At 38.9% G+C, this 22,724-nt stretch overlaps 1 protein-coding gene and 1 pseudogene across 2 annotated transcripts; both read right to left on the bottom strand.

Moving 5' to 3' along the window:
- On the bottom strand, positions 1 to 993 carry LOC121850843 (annotated as a pseudogene).
- Positions 994 to 1,590: 597 nt separating this feature from the next.
- Positions 1,591 to 22,422, bottom strand: cep152 (centrosomal protein 152). Of its 2 annotated transcripts, XM_007906358.2 has the most exons (27): positions 22,262 to 22,422; positions 20,178 to 20,283; positions 19,784 to 19,893; positions 19,331 to 19,451; positions 18,548 to 18,928; positions 17,985 to 18,156; positions 17,195 to 17,335; positions 16,301 to 16,440; positions 15,779 to 15,979; positions 15,499 to 15,646; positions 14,924 to 15,015; positions 14,370 to 14,533; positions 13,537 to 13,744; positions 13,292 to 13,420; positions 12,952 to 13,082; positions 12,204 to 12,332; positions 11,482 to 11,617; positions 9,761 to 10,069; positions 9,070 to 9,201; positions 8,245 to 8,895; positions 7,478 to 7,649; positions 6,776 to 6,955; positions 6,157 to 6,253; positions 5,970 to 6,073; positions 4,604 to 4,760; positions 3,780 to 3,886; positions 1,591 to 3,203 (listed from the first exon to the last, which is right to left on the bottom strand). In XM_007906358.2, exons 2-27 carry the CDS (start codon positions 20,262 to 20,264, stop codon positions 2,023 to 2,025), a joined length of 5,580 nt encoding a protein of 1,859 aa, XP_007904549.2. In that variant the 5' UTR covers positions 20,265 to 20,283; positions 22,262 to 22,422; the 3' UTR covers positions 1,591 to 2,022. The 2 variants fall into 2 exon arrangements, with proteins under 2 accessions (XP_007904549.2, XP_007904550.2); XM_007906359.2 differs by lacking the exon at positions 6,776 to 6,955.
- Between the last annotated feature and the right edge of the window lie 302 nt (positions 22,423 to 22,724).

Genomic DNA, 22,724 nt, shown 5'->3' with positions numbered 1-22,724 from the left:
TCAGTCTCTCCGCAGGTACCTGTTCTTGGGGTGGAAATTCAAATACACGAACGGGTTAACCACGCTGTTGGACACCACAAAAACACCCAGCACAGCGATCACCGTCTGATCCAGCTCGGCGATGTTCCCGAAGGCGATCTTCATCTCCAGCACAAAGTAAGGCAACCCACAAGCGATGAAAAGCAGGATGGTGACCGGTGACATCTTGACCACTTTGGCCTCGGCTCTGGGCAGGCCGCTGTTGATCACGTTGAGGCGAATACTTCTCGACTTCCTCTGGTCTGGCATGTGCATCACCCGTTCTTTTATTCCAAATGGTCCGAAGGTTCAGGATGTAGGAGTAGCAAAGGGCGTTAAAGGGCAGGATAAACACCACCATCGCCCCGAAGATGATGGACAGTTGGAAATGCCATCTGGGCAGGTTCTCGAACAGGCTCAGACACTGAGAGGTGGAGTTGATCTCTGTCTCTCTGAACACGAAAGCTTGCTTCTGGAGAGCAACAGGGCACAGATCCAAGCTGCAACCCAACGCTTCTCGGTGGAAAGTGGCAAAGTGAAGGGTTTGGTGATGACCAGTTGCCGCGCCAGAGCTAGGACAATAATATTGGATGAAGCCACCAGCCCGAATATCTGTATCACGTTGACCATCTTGCAGGCCAGGTCTTCGGCCAGCCACACATTACCCAAACCCTCACAGATGATCTGAGACAGGAGAGTTAGCAAAGCCACGCACAGATCAGCCGCGGCTAAGTGGACGAACAGCCAGTCCAATCGGCGAACTCGCTTTCTCTTCTTCCGCCAGGTACAGGTTATATTTCTGATCACCACTATGTTCCCAATTACAGAGAGCAGGTTCAGGACCACCAGAGCAATGATCTGGCTTCTCCAATTATATTGCAGTTTGACCACAGCTGTTGTGATCATGTCCCTCAGATTGTTGAAGCCCTGAGTGACTGGATCCAACACAATCGCGTTGGGTGAAGCCAAAATCATTTTCAGATTGGAGGCTGCTAAAATGTGGCCAGGCTTTGCTCTGAGGGTACCTGGCTGTGTTTGATCCTTATTCAGTGACCCAACCTCGCCACAGATCCCACATGCCACTCGTGGGACATGTGACTCAATGATGTCTAATAAGAATCCAATATGAAAGAAAACTGGCTGACAATCAGTACCTTAACCTATCAGAGCTATGAACTCACACAGTAGCCTTGTATAACATATGCTTCAGATTGTGAAAAAATAATGTACCAATTAAATGGACCTTAAAACATCTCTTTCTTGGCACAATTTTAAGAAAAGCATATCTTCCGTCATTGATCTCAAGCATTCAGGCTGAAAACAGCACTGGGAATGAATGCATGAAAAATAACACAATAAAAGGTTTAAGGAGCTGTAAATGACTGTACCCTTTTCATCCCTTTTAAAGGTCAGATAAACCACAGAGGTTCTCAATAAACACTATGAAGCAATTTCTTTAATCTCATTCACTGATTGTGCTTATGTAATTTTTGTTTTGAATAGTTTCAATAGTAAGAAATAAAAGTGAGTGCTTCTTTCCAGTTTTCATTCTTTCAGCACATTGTTCAAGTAAATTGCAGCAATGCAATAAGCTGCATATTTATTTTAAAAAAGTTGTCCCCAATACTTTTTCAATGGTTTGAAAGCTCCAAACAATCAGACAAGAGTGGGTGTTATTATTAAAAATGCAGATTTTATTAGTATTAACCTTTACTTATAAAAAGCAATTTGAAATAAAAAAAACAATAAAGGACAATACAGTACAAAAAAGGAAATCATAGCCTGTGGTAAAAAAAATTGTAAAATAAAATGTGCCACAAATATGTTACAACATATCAAATACTTAATTACAAATGTTTTACACTGAACATAATTTAATACAAGATCAGTGAACAAATTATTCAAGATACCCGTTCTATGAACTCACTCCTATTCAATCGAAAATCTAAAAATCTATTCAATCTAAAAAATTAAGGGTTTAGGTGATGAGATAGCAACTCTTGATTAATGAAAATCAAAGAATGGACTATCAAATCCACTGTCCTGCTGACGAACATGCAGATTGGAGATTAAGTGTGATGTGCATCGCTTGGGGATATGTTGTTTCCCACAGTCTGATTTAGCTAACTTTGCTGTCCTACTGTCCAATGCAGACTCAGTATTGCAAAGATATTTCTGAGGTCTTGTGATCAGCTGCTCCCCACTATGAACTGTACGGCTGCCCTGTGCAAGGTTTTGTATAATGTCAGTGTGCTGGGCTGACTTAACTTGGGTTGTCATTGCTGAAAAACGAGTCCCTTCCCCATCAGAAAGTGAGCTCACTTCAGAAGACAGAGACTCAATGGAGGTTGGCATCCGTGGGGTATCTCTTGACAGTGAAACAGTTTTATGGAGTAAGTGTCCACCTGGAAGTGCCAAAGCATTGGCACCCAGTTCTACACGAACATTTGTTGTACTGCTGTGAGGTTGGCACAGTATACCTTCAGTCTTCCAAAAATCCAAAGATTCCAGTGTGTACAATCCTTTATCTTCAATGCTGGTAAGACAACCACTTTCATCTCTTTCAGGTGTTTCGTGGACGTTTAATGATACTCCAGCCAGATTTTTGAAGCTGAGATGTTCTTCTGAAGAATAATGCAAATGTTTTGTTTTGGGGATAAGACTTTGACTCTCGTGGGTCAAGTGCAGTTCAGACCCGTCTGAAAGACTGTCAATGGAGCTGAACATATGCGCTTTGCTAAGCGACATTTGGGGATGATAACTGGCTAAATCATAATGGTGTGAAACACTAGCAGCTTTGTGCAGCTTTGGCTTTTGCACATTTGTTACAACAGCACCATTCATTTGATGTCCATCCTTAGTTTTGAAGGTTGTGTTTTGGAATTCTGAAAGACCAGGATTTCTATCAACTGCACAAGCATCACCTTGGTTTCTCTTAGTAAACAATTCTTCACCTGAGGTGCCATTCTGTACAGTTGCAAGACTTAATACTTTGTTGAAATGGTGTGGCACAAATTCTTTATTAATGGTATTGGGAGCTCCAGGTTTGAGGCATTTTCTGGCTTGCTTTTCACTGGACGATTGACTCTCAATGTGGTTTACCTGGTTGCAATCAGCTTCATTGGGTAGACGATTCTTCTTAGGAATGCCTGGCGTTTGGTCTGAATGTTTGCCACCGGGATGATCTACAGGCAGAAACATATATATTTTAAACAATCACATATGACATACATGCAGAAATGCGTATGTGTGGGAAATGATGATTCTTGGGAATTAAACATCAATGCAGGCACTAAATAAAAAGTGGAATAATCTCTTAGCTCATCCAAATGAAATGCAAAACAGAATCAACAAGTTAACTGAGAAAGAAAGCAGTCATATTTTTATTAACAAAAACAAGGAAGCGATAACTCATAGAAAAAAGTCAATAATTAAAATAAAAGGTTTATTTTAATCTTTATGCCCACTTCAGTCACCTCTCATTCTCCAAAAAAAACAATCTAGCAAATGCAAAGTTGACTTCAAATCCTCTGCTCCACAATAGACTTTACACAAGTACCAACATACTACCCTACCCTACCTATAAACTTCAATTAAAAACAAGTTTATTGCCTTCACGTTCAGATGATCGAAGATAATTATGGTGCATATCAGTTAAGCAAACACAAAAACTTTTTTTTAAACAAAACAAATGAGTCGCATAGACCTAAATTAAACTAAATATTATTGTTGTTTGGTGTGCAGGTACACAGCATACATACCATTGGTTATCTCTGTTTTATTACGATTTCGATTTGGAAGAGGAGTTTCTAATGCTTTGGCCATTGCAGCCAACTTGCTAGCAGCACTCATGATTCTCTTCTCAGCGCTGCAGAGAATTCAGACATGTATTAAAAGAAACCTGGACTAAACACAGTTACCTGGACACAAGGCTCAATAACTGAGCTTTTCAATAAACAATTTATAGCCAGCAGTTGTAATTGATACTGTAGTAATATAGCCAAAATTGTATGACTATATTACCTTAAATCAGTTTGTTGCATTCTAAGAAATGTTCCTGTTGATTTCATGACAAAGAATAGAAAGAAAGTTTTTTAAAAATCAAGGATCTATATAAAATTCTGGTATTATTTTGAAGTTGCATATCATTGCAAACAAAATAGGACCCCTCTCCTGAATCTTTCACGTATGGAAAGTTGTGCTTTCTAAAATTTATGAAAAGTACATAATTGTGTGTTTATTATTTTAAAGCACACATCTTCAAAACGAAAAGATGTTTTTTTTGGTCTAAGGGTGCATTTTAAAAGAACACCCAAACTAAAATGGACATTAGCTAGATATGCATTAGGATCAGCTGTGATAAACTGGCTGTCAAAGAGCCAGCAGATACTCATGTGAAAGCTGCCCACTTTAGACAGGCAAGTCATTTTAACTCTGCGTATAAAAGGGACTTTGCTCTTTATGTTTTTTTTAAAAAAAGCTTTCCACAATTTTCCCAAAATGCCACAAGACTGGTTACTGCAGTAAGCTACAATATGTGTAATATATTTAAATCTACAGAAAAGCAAAACATGAAGATTCTTACCCTTCATTCTTTCCACTGTCTGCGAGGAGCTGCTGCAGGCAGGTCAAGTAATATTTCCGCATTTTTCGCGCAGTCTGTTGTCGTTCCTTCAGCACTTCTGTACGAATCATTTTAGCTGCTCGTTCCTTACTCTCATGAATGTAACACAGCATGTCCCCTGTAAAAGGCAAGGTACATTCTCAGGACATGAAAAGATAGATCAGATCACATTATAAATTAGGACTGTAATACAACAGTTTGAACAATCTTTCCCCCTTCCATGTGTACATAGAAGGTAAGTAGCCCACACACTAATGAAGTTTTTTTTCTAGCACCATTTATTCTTTTGCAGTGGTGATTTAAACACTGCTCAGGATTATTCCAGAAGTGAAAAGCAAGTCCACAAAAACAATTGGTGTCAAAATTGATTTCCACCATGGAATCATGCCACAGGAAAAAAAAAAGTACAGTAGCTACACCTTCATCAGTGAACCACAGCAATCGTGCGAATAATGAAAGACTGCAGATGAAAAGTGAACGCAAAGTCAATGGAGAGTACTCCCTGTTCCCAAGTACTACCTCAGTTCTATTGGAAAGCAACAGTTAAAACAAAGCCTCAAAAATATCCATTAGTTTTAAGGATTGTTGATCCATCTGTTGCTCATCTAGGCTGTATGATACAAAGAGTAGAAATATTTACTTTAGTGCAAAGTAAACTTCAGCAGAAAAGTGTGCATGAAAGGACAACATTCCAGTTCCATTAAAGTAGCAAAACATGAATCGACACTATATTCAAAAAGTAGTCAAAGATGAAAGTAACAATCAATTTCCCATGCTGCCATTAAAGTAGTAACAAAACATGGGTAGCAATAACAAAATATGAATCTACGCTATACTCGAAAAGTAGCCAAAGATGAAAGTAACATCAATTTCCCACCCTCCTTGAGATTTCCTCCACATTTCTTCTCGAGGTACTGACACATTGATGCACTTCAGCTTTATGGCTGGCAATGTCTGCTGGTGTCTTGTTCAAGTGATCATTTGTCTGATGAGACCATAGGCAGAGTTTTGATTGCAAGCCTATCATCCGGGTTGCCCAAACTTGATTCCTCTACGGCACTTTCCATTAAAGGGAATAGCAATCAGGACCAGGGGTTTTGGCAGACTCTTCCCTCATATGGAGGCACTGAGATTAATTGTAGTGCATTTCTGTTGCCATTGTTGAGATCAGCTCATGCAGGACTGACCGGAGACCTCATTTGGGATTTCCTGGGTCTGTAAGCACCAATGTTGCTTTGTCTTTATTAACTGAGCCACCGGAGAAGTCAAATTCCAATTTTAATTGTTAAAATACATCCACATTTCAACTTAAGACGGCTAGAATTACCTCTAATTTTGTCCACAGCCCTCAAATACTGATGGCGTATTTCTTCTAACCCTTTTGCAGAACTGTTCTTGTCTGTCTTGCCAAAATCGCAGTTCTCTTGTAACCTGATGGAAAAACAAATATATAAAGCCACGCTTTTTTTAAAAAAAAATCCTTTGTACTCTACTTTGAAAGACCACGAACATACCGAACATTCATTTTACTCCCAGTTGATTCTTCTTTCAGTCTTCTGACAAGATCATCATTCGCTTTCTGCATCAATTTTACTGAGGCCTCATGTTCTTCTGTGAAATATTACAGAAAAAGGCATTTCAGAATTAATTTCTGATAATAGATTAGATGAAAGGACTATAGACATGTTTTAGGGCATTGGAAAGGCTCTGTGAAGCGGTTAGGTTTATAATGGAATTCTTACGTAAAACTACAGAAGCAAAGTTTAGCAAAAGCACAAACGACACCAACTGGGGCCCGAAGATAACTTAATTAGAATTAACCAACCAAGGGTAGGCTTTGGTGAGAAAAGGAAAGAGATCCATTCATAGTCACAGTGACTGTGCATTATGTGAAGATCTTAAAGAAGCAGAATCTCTATATTTGACTCTTCCCACCCCCTAAGAATTGCTATTGATTTTATTCTATAACTTAGAACTAGTTTACAAACCAGCAGCTTATAAACAGCCAATGATTTTCATGTTCCCTGACCAGGTTTAATCCAGACAACACTCATGTGGCAATATTAATACAAATGTGATTTATTTAATTATCAATATCATTATTCTCACTAGAATCTGTGACCCACAACACACCTTTGAAGTGTTGCTCTTTGGTCTTATGTTCACGAACAGTGAGCTGAAGCTGCTTGCATGCTTTCTCTAGTTTTTTCTTCAGGTGCTGGCTTTCCTGCTGCAAGGCTTGTATTTGCAGCCTGCAGTTTTCCCCACATTGCCAGTGACCAGGTTTTAAGTTATTCTTTTCAAAACCAGGGTCTGCAAGACAACTTTCAAACATTTGTGTGTGTGTGTGTGTGTGGTGGGGGGAATCTAGTCCTTTTCTACATTCCCTCACAAGTCCTTGGATTATTTACTGTATATACTGATGTATAAAATATACCGCATAGAAGGTATAGAACAATAAAACTACTATATTGCTTTGCTTAATATCAGAACAATACAGGTACACAAGTACATCATAAAAACTGCTCTCTCCACATGAGGGAGTATTAGGTTTGGTTGAAGGGCAGTGGTCTGCCATGCTCTTTAGCAAAGTAAAAACAGAATACAACAGTACCCATAGAGCTTTTTAGTCTCGAGAAAATGCAAGAAGCTCACACAGTTTAAAATCAAACAATTCTGGTTTGGATTGTGAAATGAAAGCAGGGCAGAATCCTGGACTGAGACCAAGGAAAGAAAGGTGCAGGAGAGAGGTCCTATTGTAGTTGCCAATTGTGTCCCTCTATTCTAAACAAATAAGGAAATATGTAGGGATCTGGCAGAGAACGTGAAAAATACCATCTTTGGTTTTCGTTTCCTGGCCCAAGCTATTTTCTAGACGTTCCAGCTTTTGCCTGAGCTGAAGTTCGGACAATATGAACTTCCTAAGCTGTGCTTCTTTTTCTGACTTGTATTCCTCATGCTGCCTTTTGGATTCTTGTAACGCATCCTGTAGATCCAATTTACTTTCCTGAAACAAATAAGAAACTCTATACCCAAAAAGCTCAATTTATAAGACACGTCAATCATTCAAAATTCAAAACTAAAAATGCATAGGAGAGAAAAATGCACTGTTTCCTCAGAGATCTGATGTGAATCTCTGTAATATGAGATGGTAGAACTTCAGTTTCGTGATCGAATGGCAAAGGTCTCCGGGTTGAACCACTGCACCCAAACATTGCTTTTTAAGTTCAATTGCAAAGGTGTACTGCATTAATAAAAGGTAAATCTAACTAATTTGTCATCAACAACTAGAGTTCTTTCCTCATTCCCCCCAGTATAGTGCTTCTTCACAGTGTCCAGGTCTAGGGTGAACATTTGCTAACCGAGAACGCAGTATTTCCAGCTTTCCAGGTCTTGGTACTCATTAGCTGGTTATCACATACAAAGAAATGGCCAACTTCTAGGTGAACAAATTGTAATAGTAATCAAAATAGATACTGTGCATGCTTGATGAACAATGCTTTGAAAGAGTAGTGTGAAACTTTTGAGACATTCTCTGTCATGAAAGTTGCCACAAAAATGTAAACTGTATTGTCCATTATTGGAAAGTCAATTCCCTTTACCTTTTCATTGATGGTCTGCAGGATCTTTTCAACCATTTTTCTGCAGGCTTTATGAAGACAATCATTTACATAATCCAATGATGCGTTCGTGCTATTTCTGAAGGTGTTGGAATATCCCTTCATTCGGAAACACTGAGTTTCTGACTCCACAATAAGATGTTCTGGGATCTCGCTTACCAAATGTTCAAGTTCGGCTATAATCTCACACTCACACCGCTGTCTTTCAAGATGAATCTTTTCAGCTTGCTGAGCTGACCATTCGTTTTGCTTCTTCAGGAAATGCTGGTTTAGTTCTGATTCCTTCTGAGCAAGCAGCTCATTTCTCTGCTGGATGAAGTCCTCTTTGGTTTTTTTAAGAATCTCGTTGAGTTTATTTCGATGCTCGGCCAAAAATACTTGATAATCTTTTTCATTTAGCTCTTGAATTCTATTAATTTCTTCACTTTTCTCCTTGTTCCACTGAGCTCGAGCTTTTGCCAGTTCAGCTTTGGTGAATGCAGCATCTTTTTCTTTCACAAGGTCTAATTCATGCTCAAGTGCAAGTATCTTTTCTTGCAGTTCTGATATTTTAACACTGGATCCAGCCTGCTCACTTTCCTTCACACTATGCTTCTTCCATTTGTCCTCATTTGCCTTGAATATCATTGAGATCTGGAAAAAAAAACACTACTTAATAATTGTTTTCAGAAAGCAACATAAACCATTATAATGACCTCTTCAGCATTCTTTACAGGCTCTGCAACAATTGCACTCAGAATTAGATGGTGGCAAATTTCTCAATGCTTTTTACAAAATTACTAAAGACATATATTCTTATAATTTCACCTGTTTGGCGGCATCTTGCTCGTGCTCGCTCTCCCACTTTTCCTTTTCAGTTTGTAAATGGTTTCTGTATTCAGGTAAACTTGTTAGTTCTTGCAGCCAATGTTTACGTGCTTTTGTTACTGCCATTTCAACCTGTAAGCCCCAAACAAATGTCTTCACCATTATTTGTTTCATTCTTTCAGCATACTGTATTACTGTTAAATTCAGCCTGAAAGGCAGTCAGTCTGGCATCTTTCTAGTCAATTCTATTAATTTCTATCCAGAAAATTATAGTTTTAAATTTAGAAAAACGTACATGAAATTTTCTTTAGTTTTTATTTCTCAAACTAGCAATGAGCAATTCAACGCTGGGACAAGGAAGAAATGCAGGACTACATTCCGTGAACTCTGTGTGAAAAAGTTTCTAAGCTCCAAATGTTTCCATTTAAAAACTGTGGAGACCAATTTTCAATGTAAAAATTTAACACAAGTTGGATAATTATAAAAGGGAATTCACAGGAACTTCTTGTACCTGTTCATTCATTAGGGCAGAGTGTTTTAATTGTGGGGGTGATCACAAATGATGTTAACATGGCATATGCCTTTTAGACATACAAAGTGCTAATTCATTAAATCTATGCAAAGGTTTCCAAGGGATTATCAGTCATTATTATTAAACAAATGTTATTTTCATAATTTCCTCCAGATGTACCTGCTTAGCCACATTTTCTTCGTGGTCCTTCTCCAGTGTTAGTTCAAGCTGTTTTAAGGCTTCTCCAACAGCTCTTATTCTCTGCTCCTGAGATTGTTGCTCCAACATCAATTGTTGAGAAGCAAGTCGAGTTTCTAATTCCTGCCGTGTGTAGATTTCAGTGTCAGAGGAAAGTTTAGTTTGGCAGGTCTGGTCATTCTGGCAATTTTGTTTTTTCTCAGGTGAATATTTTCGCTTAATCTCCTCTATTGTTCGGTCCCGATTAAATTGCCATTCTCCCTCTACTGCTTGAATCGCTTGGTCTTTAACCTAGAAAGGAAATAGGCACAAGCATCGACAATGCTATAAATTAATCTTACATCAGGGTAGATAAAGATTACTTACTACAGCAGCAAAGAAAGCTGAATATTCTTTGCAAACACATTTTCAATCTAAATGGCACCTGAAAATCTAAAAAGACTTTTAACAGCAACAACAAGATTGCATTTATAGAGCGCCTTTCATGTCGGGGGGACGTCCCAAGGCGCTGGACAGTTGGGTCGGGATCCGAGCAGGGAGGAAATGGTCAGGGTGAGGGGAAGGGAGGGAGCGAGGAGGTGTTAGAGAGTCGAGAGGGGAGGTGAAGGCCAGGTTGAAGAGAAAGGTCTTGAGACTGGCCTTGAAGAAGGAAAGGGAGGAGGCGGCGAAGGCACTGGGGGATGGAGTTCCAGAGCCTCGGGCTGAGAGGCTGAAAGCCCAGCCACCGATGGTAGGGCGGTTGGGGCGGGGGATGTGAAGCAGACCGGAGCCAGAGGAACGGAAGGTAAGTAGGGGGATAGTAGGACGGAGAGTTAGGAGGGAGCAAGGCCGTGAATGGCCTTGTAAGTGAGGATGAGGATCTTGAATTCGATCCTCTGGGGGATGTGGAGCCAGTGGAGGCGAGCGAGGGTGGGAGTGATGTGGTCGCGAAGCCTGGTGTGGTACAGTACACGAGCTGCAGAGTTCTGAATGACCTGCAGCTTGTGGAGGGAGGTGCCGGGAAGGCCGACGAGGAGAGAGTTGCCGTAGTCCAGCCTTCAGGTGATAACTAAACTTTTCTAATTCAACTTTGCATAAAAACATAGCAATCATACAAAATATATGTTGATTCCATTGGCAGATTTGCAGCCAAACAACTATGATAAAAAATATTGGGTTAAACATTTTGCACCAATGGCTACATGTATTACAAGTGAGGTATCAGTTAATTGCAACTTCCATGGCATCCCTGTGCTTTTTTTCTAGCTCAGGCTGTAGGCCACTTAAAGTTGCCTTCATTTCATCTAAAATGTCCTTTTCATTTGAGAAATCAACATAATTATCTTTGTATCCAGAAACGACATTGAAATTTAATTATTTCTCATTAGTACGAAGCAATATTGTTTGTTTCAGGACGACAGTTCAGGTAAAAGTTAAAAGTGTTTCAATTTCCCAAGAGTGTTCTGCATATTAGGGAGCAATTATAAAACTAGGCTGAAAGGAAAAAGCTTCCAACCGACTAGAATTTAATTTACACTATACAAATGTAATTTTTGGTTGTTTTTGTGGAATTTCATTCAGGGAAGACAGATTCTGAGCAACTCATTAAGCAACACAGTAAGAAAAAATTGGGTCTTTAATGGATGATAATAATCCTTGTATTTGATAATAGCGCCTTACCACAATTTCTAGACGTTTCAAAGCACTTATATTTGCAAACTAACCTCCAGTTCTGTTGTTCTTAATATGTGTGCCATTTCTTCCTTTAATCTGCTCTCCAATGAATCCTTATCTTTGCAGATAGTAATGTAACACTCCTGCACTCCAGACATCTCCTTGTTCAGTTGATCCAACTTGGTTCTAAAACATGAAATGCATACAAAAAATTATTTCTCCTTGATAATGTGTACAAATTAACAAGGAACTGATTATAAGAATAATCTTTGTATTTGATATAGCGCCTTATCAGGTTGTTGAGACGTCCGAAAGTACTTCACAGAATATATTGCCAAGTGGATTGACTGTATATATAGGCGAAATTCTGCTATCTGATTCTAACAGATAGCTCAGGCTTGAATACGATTTGCATTCTTGCATAAATTTAATTATACTGAACAAGATGCATATTGTATCTTTCAGTCTCTTAGTTAGTTGCTATGATTTAATGGAAGAGAAGATTCATTACGAAAGGAACTACCACACAGTTTCAATGGCTTAACAGAATTGAACGTGTGAAAATGCTCTATACATTTTTCTACAATGTCTCCCTACAAGTCATGAAAACCCTTGAAGCAATCCAGTAATGTAGCCACCATGTCTTCTATGAAGGGGACTTTGTGCATTATGTCCGATTGATCAACCATCTGCTGGTATAGGACAATGCTGTTTATAACAAATTAACTCAACTGTAGGATGATAAGAAGCTGAATGAAACACTCAAACTCACGTCAATTGTGTGATCTGCTCTTCATACAGCTGAATCAACTGAGCTTTCTCCAGTTCGTGTTGTTCGTGCAGCTCCTGCTGCAGACGATATTTGGAATCCTCATGATGCTGCTGATATATTCTTTCACATCTTACAGTAATGGATTTTTCAAAGGAAAAATAATGCAAAACATATTGAAACAAATTTACTTTCCAGTAGCACTCTCCAGTACCACTCACATCAAAGTAAGGGCTTTAATGTAGGTACTAACAACGTGATAAAGTCATTGTACTCATCAACAGTGTAGAATAGAATGGTCGACAGTGTCAAAGGCAGCAGAGAGGTCGAGGAAGACAAGGAGGCAGAGCCCTGGTTGCAGATGTTCAGAATGTTGTCAGTGACTTTGACCAGGGCTGCTTCTGTGATGTGGGCAGAGGACGATTGAGGGGTCAGAGGGGGGGGAGACGAAGAGCAAGTAGGATGGGGACGTTCCAGGGCCTTGGAAAGGAATGGGAGGTTGGAGATGGAGAGTAGGGATGAGTCCAGGGAAGATTTTTTGAGGATGGGGGTGATGACAGCTGTTTTTAGGGGGGTGGTAACAGTGCCAGTGGATAAGGAGAGGTTGATAATGTCAGTTAAGAGATGGGCCAGGAGTTGGAGCTGGGAGGTGAGGAGTGGGGATAATTAAAGACTGGCTAAGCTTTTGTCTTGCAAACCATGTGTGTAATTGGGCATATAATTTTATTCAATTAAAAATTTTAATCTTTACCTCTCGATTGCCTCTTGTTTATTCTGGTTAAATTCCTGGATCATCTGACGCATCTCACTGTACAATTCTTGGTTTGCTTCTTTAAATTGCTTCTCACTACCAGTTAATTTTTCAATCTGCTGTTGACCTTCCTGATAACATAAATATTAAAATTCAATTATGACCTTTTAAATTCTCTATTCCATTTAAAAATAACAATAATAATAATCCTTGCATTTGATATAGCGCCTTATCATGGTTTGAGACATCTCAAACGCTTCAAAGAATATACTGCAAGGTGAATTGACTGTATATTCTGTGGGCAAAAATTACTAAATTTGAGAAATAATTTAATTTTCACCTCAATTTTCTCAAATAGCACCTGTTTTCCACTTTGCAGTCTCTCAATTTCTTCTCGGAGAGCTTTCTCAGAGGTGGATGAATAGGGACCCAATGCTTCCAGCTGCTTTTCTAAGGCACAGGCTCTCACCTGAAACATACAACCAAATACAGCATTAATTCATCTAGCTCAGAGATGTTCCAATAACATTTACTGAATACTATTACTGCATGTAAAGTGGAATGAAGCTTACTGGTTTAACAGACCTCATGATTTCTTGCTGTTTTCTCAGTATTTTCTAACTGTTCCTTTAGTTCAGCTATTTGTTTTTGACGTTCTTTAGCTTCGTTTTGTAGCTGAATCAATTGTTGACGTTTTGTTTTGATAATGCTTAATGACCGTTCCAGTTCAACTTTCAGATCCAATATAACCTCATCTTTAGACATCTTATCTGAATCTTCCCTTCGCACTGTGCTGAAGAGAAAAAAAAAGTAAGTACCAAAACCATCTTGATATCAATTATGTTGAATAGTAAAAACGAAATGTAGTTAGTTTTACACATCACCAGAAACAGATCATTTTGTTCTATTCATTATCTAGTCAATTCTATAATTTTGCTGCCTCAAGAGTGAAAAAGTACAAAATTATACAAATTAGGAATTTCTGCAAATGGTTCTTCAAATTATGTATTTCGGCTTTGTGTTTTTAATATTTTTTTAAAAAGAGCTTTTCATATAAAAAAATAATAGTTATCAAACTGGAAAGAGTGCTTTGTTGAAAATAATGAATCCACGTGGGAACCTCATAAGAATATAAAAAGCCATTCAGCACATGGAACGATTTGTTCCAAATGGCTTTGTATGATGTAGATTTGTGGACCTTAGATAGACAGCTACAGTTCTAATGAAGGGACAAACACTGACTTCTCTTTCAGGTGTTGATTAACCAAGTGTATATTTAAATTTTTTTCAGATTTCCAGCATTCTGTTGAAATTGGAATCTTCCAAGCACTGACTATAAAAAAAGGTACATTACATGTAACAAACCTTAGTTTTTGATAACTTTTTAAGTACTGCTTGGATATTATTTCAATTGATACCTTTGGAATCTTGGCACTTTCCAGTTTCCTTTCTTGATGCCGAGGTCCACATAGGAATCAGTTAATAAAGCTTCGGTTTGATCCGGCGTTTCCTTTATAAAGGCATCAATTTTTGCAGCAGATTCGTAAAGACTAATCTGTTCTTTGAAGTCTGTCATCTCTTCCTAAAAGGATAAATCATTAGCATTTCATGATCCGTCAGATCGTTCAACAAGAGGAAAGTTTTACTGTGCAGCTTTATTCCAGTAAACTCTTCAAATGACTAAAATAAAAAAAAGGACAAGAATGCACAACCATCTGCTGGGATACAGACTTTCAATTATTTTTCTTACTTTCTGTGAATTTTCTCTCATTTTCTATGCCTATGTCATTCTCATCACCCTCGATCTCTCCCTCATTTCCTGGAATTTTGTTCAAACCCATTGAAATACACAGAAAACTGAACCCCTTGTTATTTTTACAACATCCACAGTTGCAAGCATTGATCACAAATTATGCTAGTGTTCAGAGCAATTCATTTTGGACAAAAACAAAAATACCAAGTCACAGCTCACCTGTAAAGCCTTGTTCATGCTGTCACTGATTTTCTTGGCAGATTGAACTTGTTGAAGTTTGATCCTAAGCTGGGTGATCTCCTGCATTGAACCTTATTAAACACACACAAGAAAGCGTAGTTTGTTTTCAGAGTTAGGTATGTCATTTATATCATACCTACAAAGTGAATGCTGGAACCACCACCGCCATCTACAACAAGCATTCATATAGTGCCCTTCATGCAGGGCAATGTCTGAGCACTTAACAATGGCAATATTTATACACCAAGGAACACCAACGGGGACAAGAAGAGACAAATTAAGTGTTTATTCTTCTCAAAAACTTTGATTTAAATAATTGTCTTCATCCCTTCTGAGGGAAAGAATAAAGTGAATTGGAGACTGTACCCTCCATTCAGCCAATCACAAAGGATTTGCAACACCAACGAAACAGGTAAAAGTGACGGTTGTGACAGTGGGCATTTCAGGCTGTAGATGAATAAAAAAAAATTCTAGTGGCCCTGGGAGAATAGAAATTACACTCATCTGCTTTTAAAATCTATTTTGATTCTGAACTATAGTTGTGGGGTCCTAACCTGTCTGCAGTAACTCCCTGCACTGCAGCTGACTGGCTTCTAAGCTCTTTGTCAGCCCATTGATTATTTCTGCTTTTTCCAACTTGGCTTCTTCCTGTTGTCGTTCCAACTGCTTCACCTGCTCCTCAAGTCGTTTACAATTGTCCTTCTGATTAAAAAAAGACAAGAAAAAGCAATTAATTCACTATTTTTCATTTTCAACTGTACAACTGCCATCCTATTGAGAACCTCGTTGTAATATCAGTAAAGTATAATGCAGTCAAATTTAATGGACTATGACCTGTTCTTCCAAGGCACTACAAGCTGCATCGAGTTTCTGTTGCATCGCTAAGATGGTCTCATCATGTTTTTGCTTAAGTACACCAATGACGTTGTCATGTTGTTCTCTGGCTCGTGTAAGAGATTCTGAACGCCGTAGCTCAAGCATCTGCTGTTGCATACTGTCCATGGCTGCCTCAGCAATCTTCATGTTTTTCATTGACTGAATTGAGAGGAAAAATGAGTGAGTAACAACCACTTAAGCTAAATATATCTCCATCCTAATAAGCAAATTGAGACTATTATTATGAAAGATAACTGTAGTTAGCAAAGAAGCCCCCGCGAAACAACATAATGCAGAATGCAAGTGGCAAAAGACTCCTTTGTAGTTCAGTTCAAGCCAATTTTATTTAATTAATTTCAAGTCAAAGGTAAGGCCGCTAGCAGAAAGCCCAAATAATAGCAGACACTGTGAGTTTCTTTTCCCTTGGGCAGAAAATACAAGGCAACAGAAATCTTGAAAAAACATATTCTTTATGCTTGCCTCCTCTTCACTGATAGTCAGGCCTTGAACTTTTGCCTCCAAAGCCTTAATTTCTCCTTGAAGTTTAACTTCAAGCTCCTTTGCGTCTTGAAGCAATGTCTGAGAATTTTGAGAACGAAGTGCCAAGCCATCTTTTTCTCCTGCAAAACAGTACTGCTCAGTGAAAGATTTACTTATTTGGATATTCCACTTCATATTTTGGAGTGCAAATCACCTTTTCCCAGCTTATGTACACTGTAGTTTACCCAACACAAATATAGATTTTAACTTAGAGTACACAAATTCACCTTCCTAACTTCCACAGCAAATTGTATTCTTGTGAAAACAGTAGTTCTACAACTACTTTAAAGCAATATTCACCAATCTATTTCAGTGTAACATTAGCTATTTGAAGAAGCTGTTTTGTTTGTAACATTTACAAAATGGTTAATTGCAAGTTGGGAAAGTTCAAATAAAACTCCAGAGTCCAGAAAATGTCTTCATCTAGATGTTATTGTTTGCGAAAGGAAACTCAGGCAATACGTTTAGCTTATACATTCGCTGGATCGTGCTTGCAAAATCAAATATACATCTCTTACAAACTATAATTGTCTAAGGAATAATTCAGTAATATGGTGAAGGCAAGTTACAAATGTACCCTTTGCATTCAGAGTTGATACATGAATACTTGAATGTCCAACAGAAGTCACTGCATACTGATCAGGACCAAAGATTGATGGCTGCTTTTCTTTTGCTTTCTCTAACCCAGTAATTCCAAGACTTATTGTAAAAGCACATTCCTCCAATGCCAACCCAGCTGAAATTTGTCAACAAGGGAAAAGACACAAAACCCTTCTAGCCTGCACCGTCAAGTACTATTGTCATAATGGGATATGGTATAATTGGAATTCTTACCTTTGACTATGGCAAGTTGGTGATTCAAGTATCGGATATCACGGGCGCGCTCTTCCAGTTTTTGTTGCAGTTCATCTAACTGCCTTCCTCGTGCATTGTATAAAATCTGCAGCTGTGCAAACTGATGGGCTTCTGCAGAACCTGTAGGAAGCAAACAATATTATTATTATTACTATTACTAATAGAAACACATTTTTTCCAGTTCAGAAGGAACCTAGTAGGTTCATCGTACCTGTATTACTGCTCTTTGTACTGATCCCACTTTCCAGCTCTTTCCCCCAAATTTCTTATTGTTTTTTGTTCCACTTGTAAAATACTTACAATTATTCATTATTAGCAGTATGTAGCTAGATTGAAAAGTATGGATCAAATCTTTCAGTCCACCACAAGGCACTATGCGAACCAGGAAAAGCAATACTAACTTATTTCAATCCAAATAGTTCAGTTTAACTGTTTGTTCAGATAAGCGTAAATGAATTCTAACAATACTTGAATCCTAAGTAAACTAAGTTTGGTTGAGCTGTCCTTCAATGACTGTTTAAGAGTCTGAGAAGGATACTATTTACTGTAATTGAACTTCCATACAATCAACCCATTGTTCAAAAACTCTAAATTGTCTGTTAATTATCCAGATCACTTAATCATCAGGAATAAGTGTAACTTTTCACTCTCTAGTAATATATTATTAATAATATTCTTATATTAATTTTACATTCTGCAATAATTTAATATGCACCACAGCATGTAATCATGTAGTGATTCAGGATAAATTCAGTTAACTATTTCTTACTTTCGCCTGTATTCAAGAAGTCTTTCTGCATTTGATCAAATCCCTTGTCGGCCTCTTTTGTTTCATCTGGATTAAAATTCCCTCTTGGTGGATGAGCAGCAGGATAGGGGTTATACTTTACTTTGTATGAATCTGGAGTTTCAGTAGCAGCATGTTCAGGTGCAATGAAATGCTGCAAGGAAAAAAAAACAATTTTACATTAAAACCATCAACTTAATTCCAAGATAAGATTACTTATAGTAATAACAACAGTTGTAACAGTTATTCTGTATAATCTCTGCAGTTATCTTGATACAGCAGTTTGGTTTTATGTTTGCTCCTCTGTCAGTTGCAGGAATTATGGCAATTGGTCAAGGCATCCATTTTATATTGATTTATTTTCTGATAATCAACTGCATGCAGTATTGCCACTCAGTTTGTAAATCTGCTGTTGTTACAATATCAGGTCTCTCCATATTGATAGCTCACCAGGAAATAAAAACATCAAAATTTGACTGAATGTTGCAGTTGGCAAATGAAAAGAGATTTAAAACTGAAGCAAATTTGCAAGAAAGACATCATACCTGTAAAACCCTTTGATTTGGATGGTAATCTGGTATTTTCCCCAGGTGATTACCGAACCCATTTTGTCCATTACTTTTGCAGATTCCATTATTGTAGCCTCCAGCTTGAAGATAGGAATTAGGTAGATGGTAATAGTCCGATTCATAGCTGTCTCCATTCATACAGTTCTCACCAGGGGCTTCATTAGAATTTGCATGAGGGAAACTGTAGCCCCCCTTTTCGTATGTGCACTGGTGTTCCTCTAACTTGTGGCTGTCGCTCCATCTGTTATGCTGCAATTCATTATCTACCTGAGGTTCATGCTCTTTCACTTGCTCATCTTCTTGATTATACATATAGTCAGTTTGGTACTGGTCACATCCATAGTGATCGTCATATTCCTAGTCCCCGAAATTTAAAAGGATAATTAAAGGATTAAAGGATAAGTACCTGAATACATTTGCAACAAAACTGTTCATCAGCATTAGAAAACATAACTTTATATAATGAGCATTGACTGTTCCTTAGCATAGAGGAAGCAGAACCGGACTGACGGGAATTCAAGAAATTACACTTTTGACAAAATCTAAGCAAACAAAATAAGAATTTAAATTTAATTAAATCACATGCTCACGCTTTCAGAAAAATGAAAACAACACAAAACAAGAGAGCTGGCACTATTGTCTTGTTCTTATATCTATGGCAAAACCAGTATAGAACCAGTATCAATTTTAACTAGATCTACTGAATGAAAATTCTGTAAAGTAAAAAGCAAACAAATTAGCTAGAAATACTTCACGTACTCCGTTATGACCATTGTGCAGTGTATAATCTGTAGTGAAACATGCATCTTTGGCTCCAGGGTTGCTGCTTACTTCCTGATGACGACTCCAGTCTTGCTTTTGCTCCCATGTTTGCTGAACTCTAGAACAAAGAGATCACTTGTCATGTGTAACAGATTATACATTTGTTTTCAGCTATTCTGTATTTTCATTTTGTTTTTTATTGTGTTTTTGAGGCCATATTCGCCCACAAATAGTGACTCCACTTCACAGTAAATCCTGTAAAGCGCTCTGGGACGTTCTCCCGACATGCAAGGTGCTATAAGCAAGGATTATTATTATTATCTTGCTCAAATAGCTATTCTTCATGTGGAATCTAGACAGTGTTGGTAGATTATTTCATTATGGGGAGCAATTTCATATTCAACCATAATGCATAGATTGTGGAGATCATAATAAGTGGAACCTTCTCACCTTCCAGTGCCGCTATTGGCACTACAGCCAGAGTAATTAAGCTCTGGAGAAGAAATATCTCTGCTGTCCTCCAGCATGTCATCTGGGAGATCAGTCAGTAACTGATGCAACTATAAGGATAAGAGTGCCACAAAATTAAAATAAAACAGTACAGCATGTTTATCAATTAAAACACAACTTTTCCACTATCAAGTTCCATAAAAATAAAGGAAAAACACAGGGTTCCAAACTTTCTGTTTTTCTTTTACTTGTTGAGCTTTTTTTCAAAAAAAATATATACACTTTTGTAAAAAACAGAAAATATTAAACTGAGATTTGAGATGTCATAGTTTCTTCATCCACACCTTATTTATAGTCTCATGAAATCATGCAACAACTAGGCGTTTGGTTTTACCTCTTGCTCCCGTTCATAGTCCTCCTGATCATATACCTCCTCTTCATGTTGGATCGCTAAAGCTCCACTGTCAAAATCTATAGACATCTTGAGTGCGCAAGATAACCTAATAGCAAATGCAATAAAGTTAAAAAAAATGTAATTCCTAACCACAGGTTTCTTTATCATCTGCTTATGTCAAGCCACTCATCCCTGGTATCACTCTAGTAAATCTCCTTTGTTCACTCTCTATGCCCGACATACTTGTTTCAGATTGTCTTGACAGATTCTCTCCTTTATAAATATCAAACAATCACTTGGCATCATCAATCCATTCATTTTATGTATAGCTATTATCTGATCTATGAGCTTTGATTACAGAGTGCAATGTTGAATCCGTACTGCAGGAATGAAAAACGATATTGCTTCAAACAGTTATAAAGGACGTGGAGTGAAGCCCAATTCAAAAATGTTATCACCTAAATCCAGGCAAACATATATACACATACATATATATTATATATATATATATATTAAAATGTGTATAATTTCACCGCATTGCTGGGAAAGCCAAATGCTTTCCTGTGAATGTATATGTATATCCCTGTGTATGCTGTGCACAATTGGCTGCCACGTTTCGCCTTCAAATGCAGCCAATTCACTTTACAGTATATCCTGTGAAGCGCTGTGAGACGTCTGGAAGACGTGATAAGCGCTATATCAAATGCAAGGATTATTATTATTATCATCATTACTACTATGTATCATCCTGGGCTGATGCTCACTGAGTGCAGCAGTGACTGAACAGCACATGGATTTGACAGCTGTGGTCCACCAAACAATTCTTGGCCAGCTTGTCTCAGGCAGTCGATTTAATTGCCATTATCCAGTAGGTCGTGGCAGTGTTCTTTTGTAATGTTATAGTTAAAAGGTCAGGCTTTATATTTTAACCGACAGCCAGGACACTCCATGTATGTAGCTCATGAGTGAATGGCGCCTGGACTGAATGATGAGCCTTTGCAGAGCTGTCCTACGTTACGCGAACGTTATAATAATAGCAATAATAATAATCCTTGCATTTGATACAGCGCCTTATCACATCTTCGAGACGTCTCAAAGCGCTTCACAGGATATATATATATACACCACAAAGTGAATCGACCGTATATTTTGTGGGCGAAACACGGCCGGCGCATTGCGCACGGCAGCGTCCCACAAACAGTCGTGGATTGAGTTTCCTTTAAAAAAATGTTTGGTTAAAAAAAAAGATTATTACCCTTGGAAAGCGATCTGCCAATTGACTAACAACCGGGTTCCTAAAACTTGCCTAAGCTTTCGCCCTGCCCGGGAATGGAATAATAATAATAATAATATAATAATAATTATTGAATCCAGGTCCTCTCGTTTGCGAGGCGAGTGCTCTAACCGCTGTGGTACAGGGACAGGTTCGCTGAGAGGAAGCCCGGACGCCGCTTGTTGGAGGTCTGCAATCTCTGCCCTCACCTGAACTCCTGGCCCCTCTCACCCAGAAACGGGGTTTCTTTACGGATTGAATGAACGGATGAAAAGGTTTACGGGAGGTTCAGGCGGGATTCCAACCGTTCCCTCTTCATTCAAGACTAAATAATAATAATCCCTCCAAAAAAAACCAAACACAATGACAAATTGGTCCGTTTCAATCTACGACTGTTTGCGGGACATTGCTGTGCGCGATTGGCCGCCGCGTTCGCCCACAAACGTACAGTCAATGCACTTTACAGTGTGTTCTGTGAAGCGCTTTGGGACGTCCTCCCGACGTGAAAAGCGCTATATCAAATGCGAGGATTATTATTATTATTATTATTATTATAACTACACTACTACTGGTACCTCTCAACAGCGACCACTCTTCAGTGGCACAGCTCATAGAGGACTCCACCGATACGTTACGTGTATGATACACACATATCATATCATATATATATATAGATATATCATAATGATATTGATTTATTTCAGCACCTTAGACGCCTGTCAAAGATGTTGTTTTTTTCCTCTCTCTCTCTCTGTCTCTCGTCTGCTTCTCTCGCCACACAATCAAACCCACCAAAACTCCTCGCACTCACCAGCTACAGCGCGGCCTCCAGGCTTGTCATGTTCTCCGAAAGGCTGCAACGGATCTCGGCCCAGACCGAATATTCCTCCCTGTTGTTTCCTATCGTCTTCCCCCCACCTCACGGCAGCGGCAGCAGCAGTAGCACCACCATAGTAACAACCACTTCCGGCTCCACCTAACCCGATGGGTGGCGCGCGTCAACGTGACACCCAGCTCAGCCAATCGCAATCCCCCCTCCGCCGGCGATGGGCGCGGGCGTAAGGGACAACCCACCAATCAGGAGCGCGCGGATGGGGGGGTCGGGGAAGGCGGGACTTCCGGTAGCAGGTTGGGTTGCGCGGCGCTGCCGTTAGTTTCGAAAATCCCCGGCGCTCGAGCGGCCGCGAAGCCGAGCGGGAAAGAGCGCGGCCGCCGATTGGTCCGTCGGATTGGGCGGGTTCACGCCCAATTGGGCGGGTTTATGTTCCACGGTG

The sequence above is a fragment of the Callorhinchus milii genome, unplaced genomic scaffold (assembly GCF_018977255.1).
Source record: "Callorhinchus milii isolate IMCB2004 unplaced genomic scaffold, IMCB_Cmil_1.0 Scaffold26, whole genome shotgun sequence".
Lineage (NCBI taxonomy): Eukaryota > Metazoa > Chordata > Chondrichthyes > Chimaeriformes > Callorhinchidae > Callorhinchus > Callorhinchus milii.
This window is presented reverse-complemented; position numbering and strand designations above follow the sequence as displayed.

What these genes read in the sequence shown, in the direction of transcription:
- cep152 (XM_007906358.2), bottom strand. Translation starts at nt 20,264, where the DNA reads ATGTCTATAGATTTTGACAGTGGAGCTTTAGCGATCCAACATGAAGAG. An exon ending in GTAGTGCCTTGGAAGAACAG is followed by an intron (nt 15,647 to 15,778) that starts GTCATAGTCCAT and finishes TTTTTTAATCAG; the next exon opens with AAGGACAATTGTAAACGACT. An exon ending in TGCTATTTGAGAAAATTGAG is followed by an intron (nt 13,083 to 13,291) that starts GTGAAAATTAAA and finishes TTATGTTATCAG; the next exon opens with GAAGGTCAACAGCAGATTGA.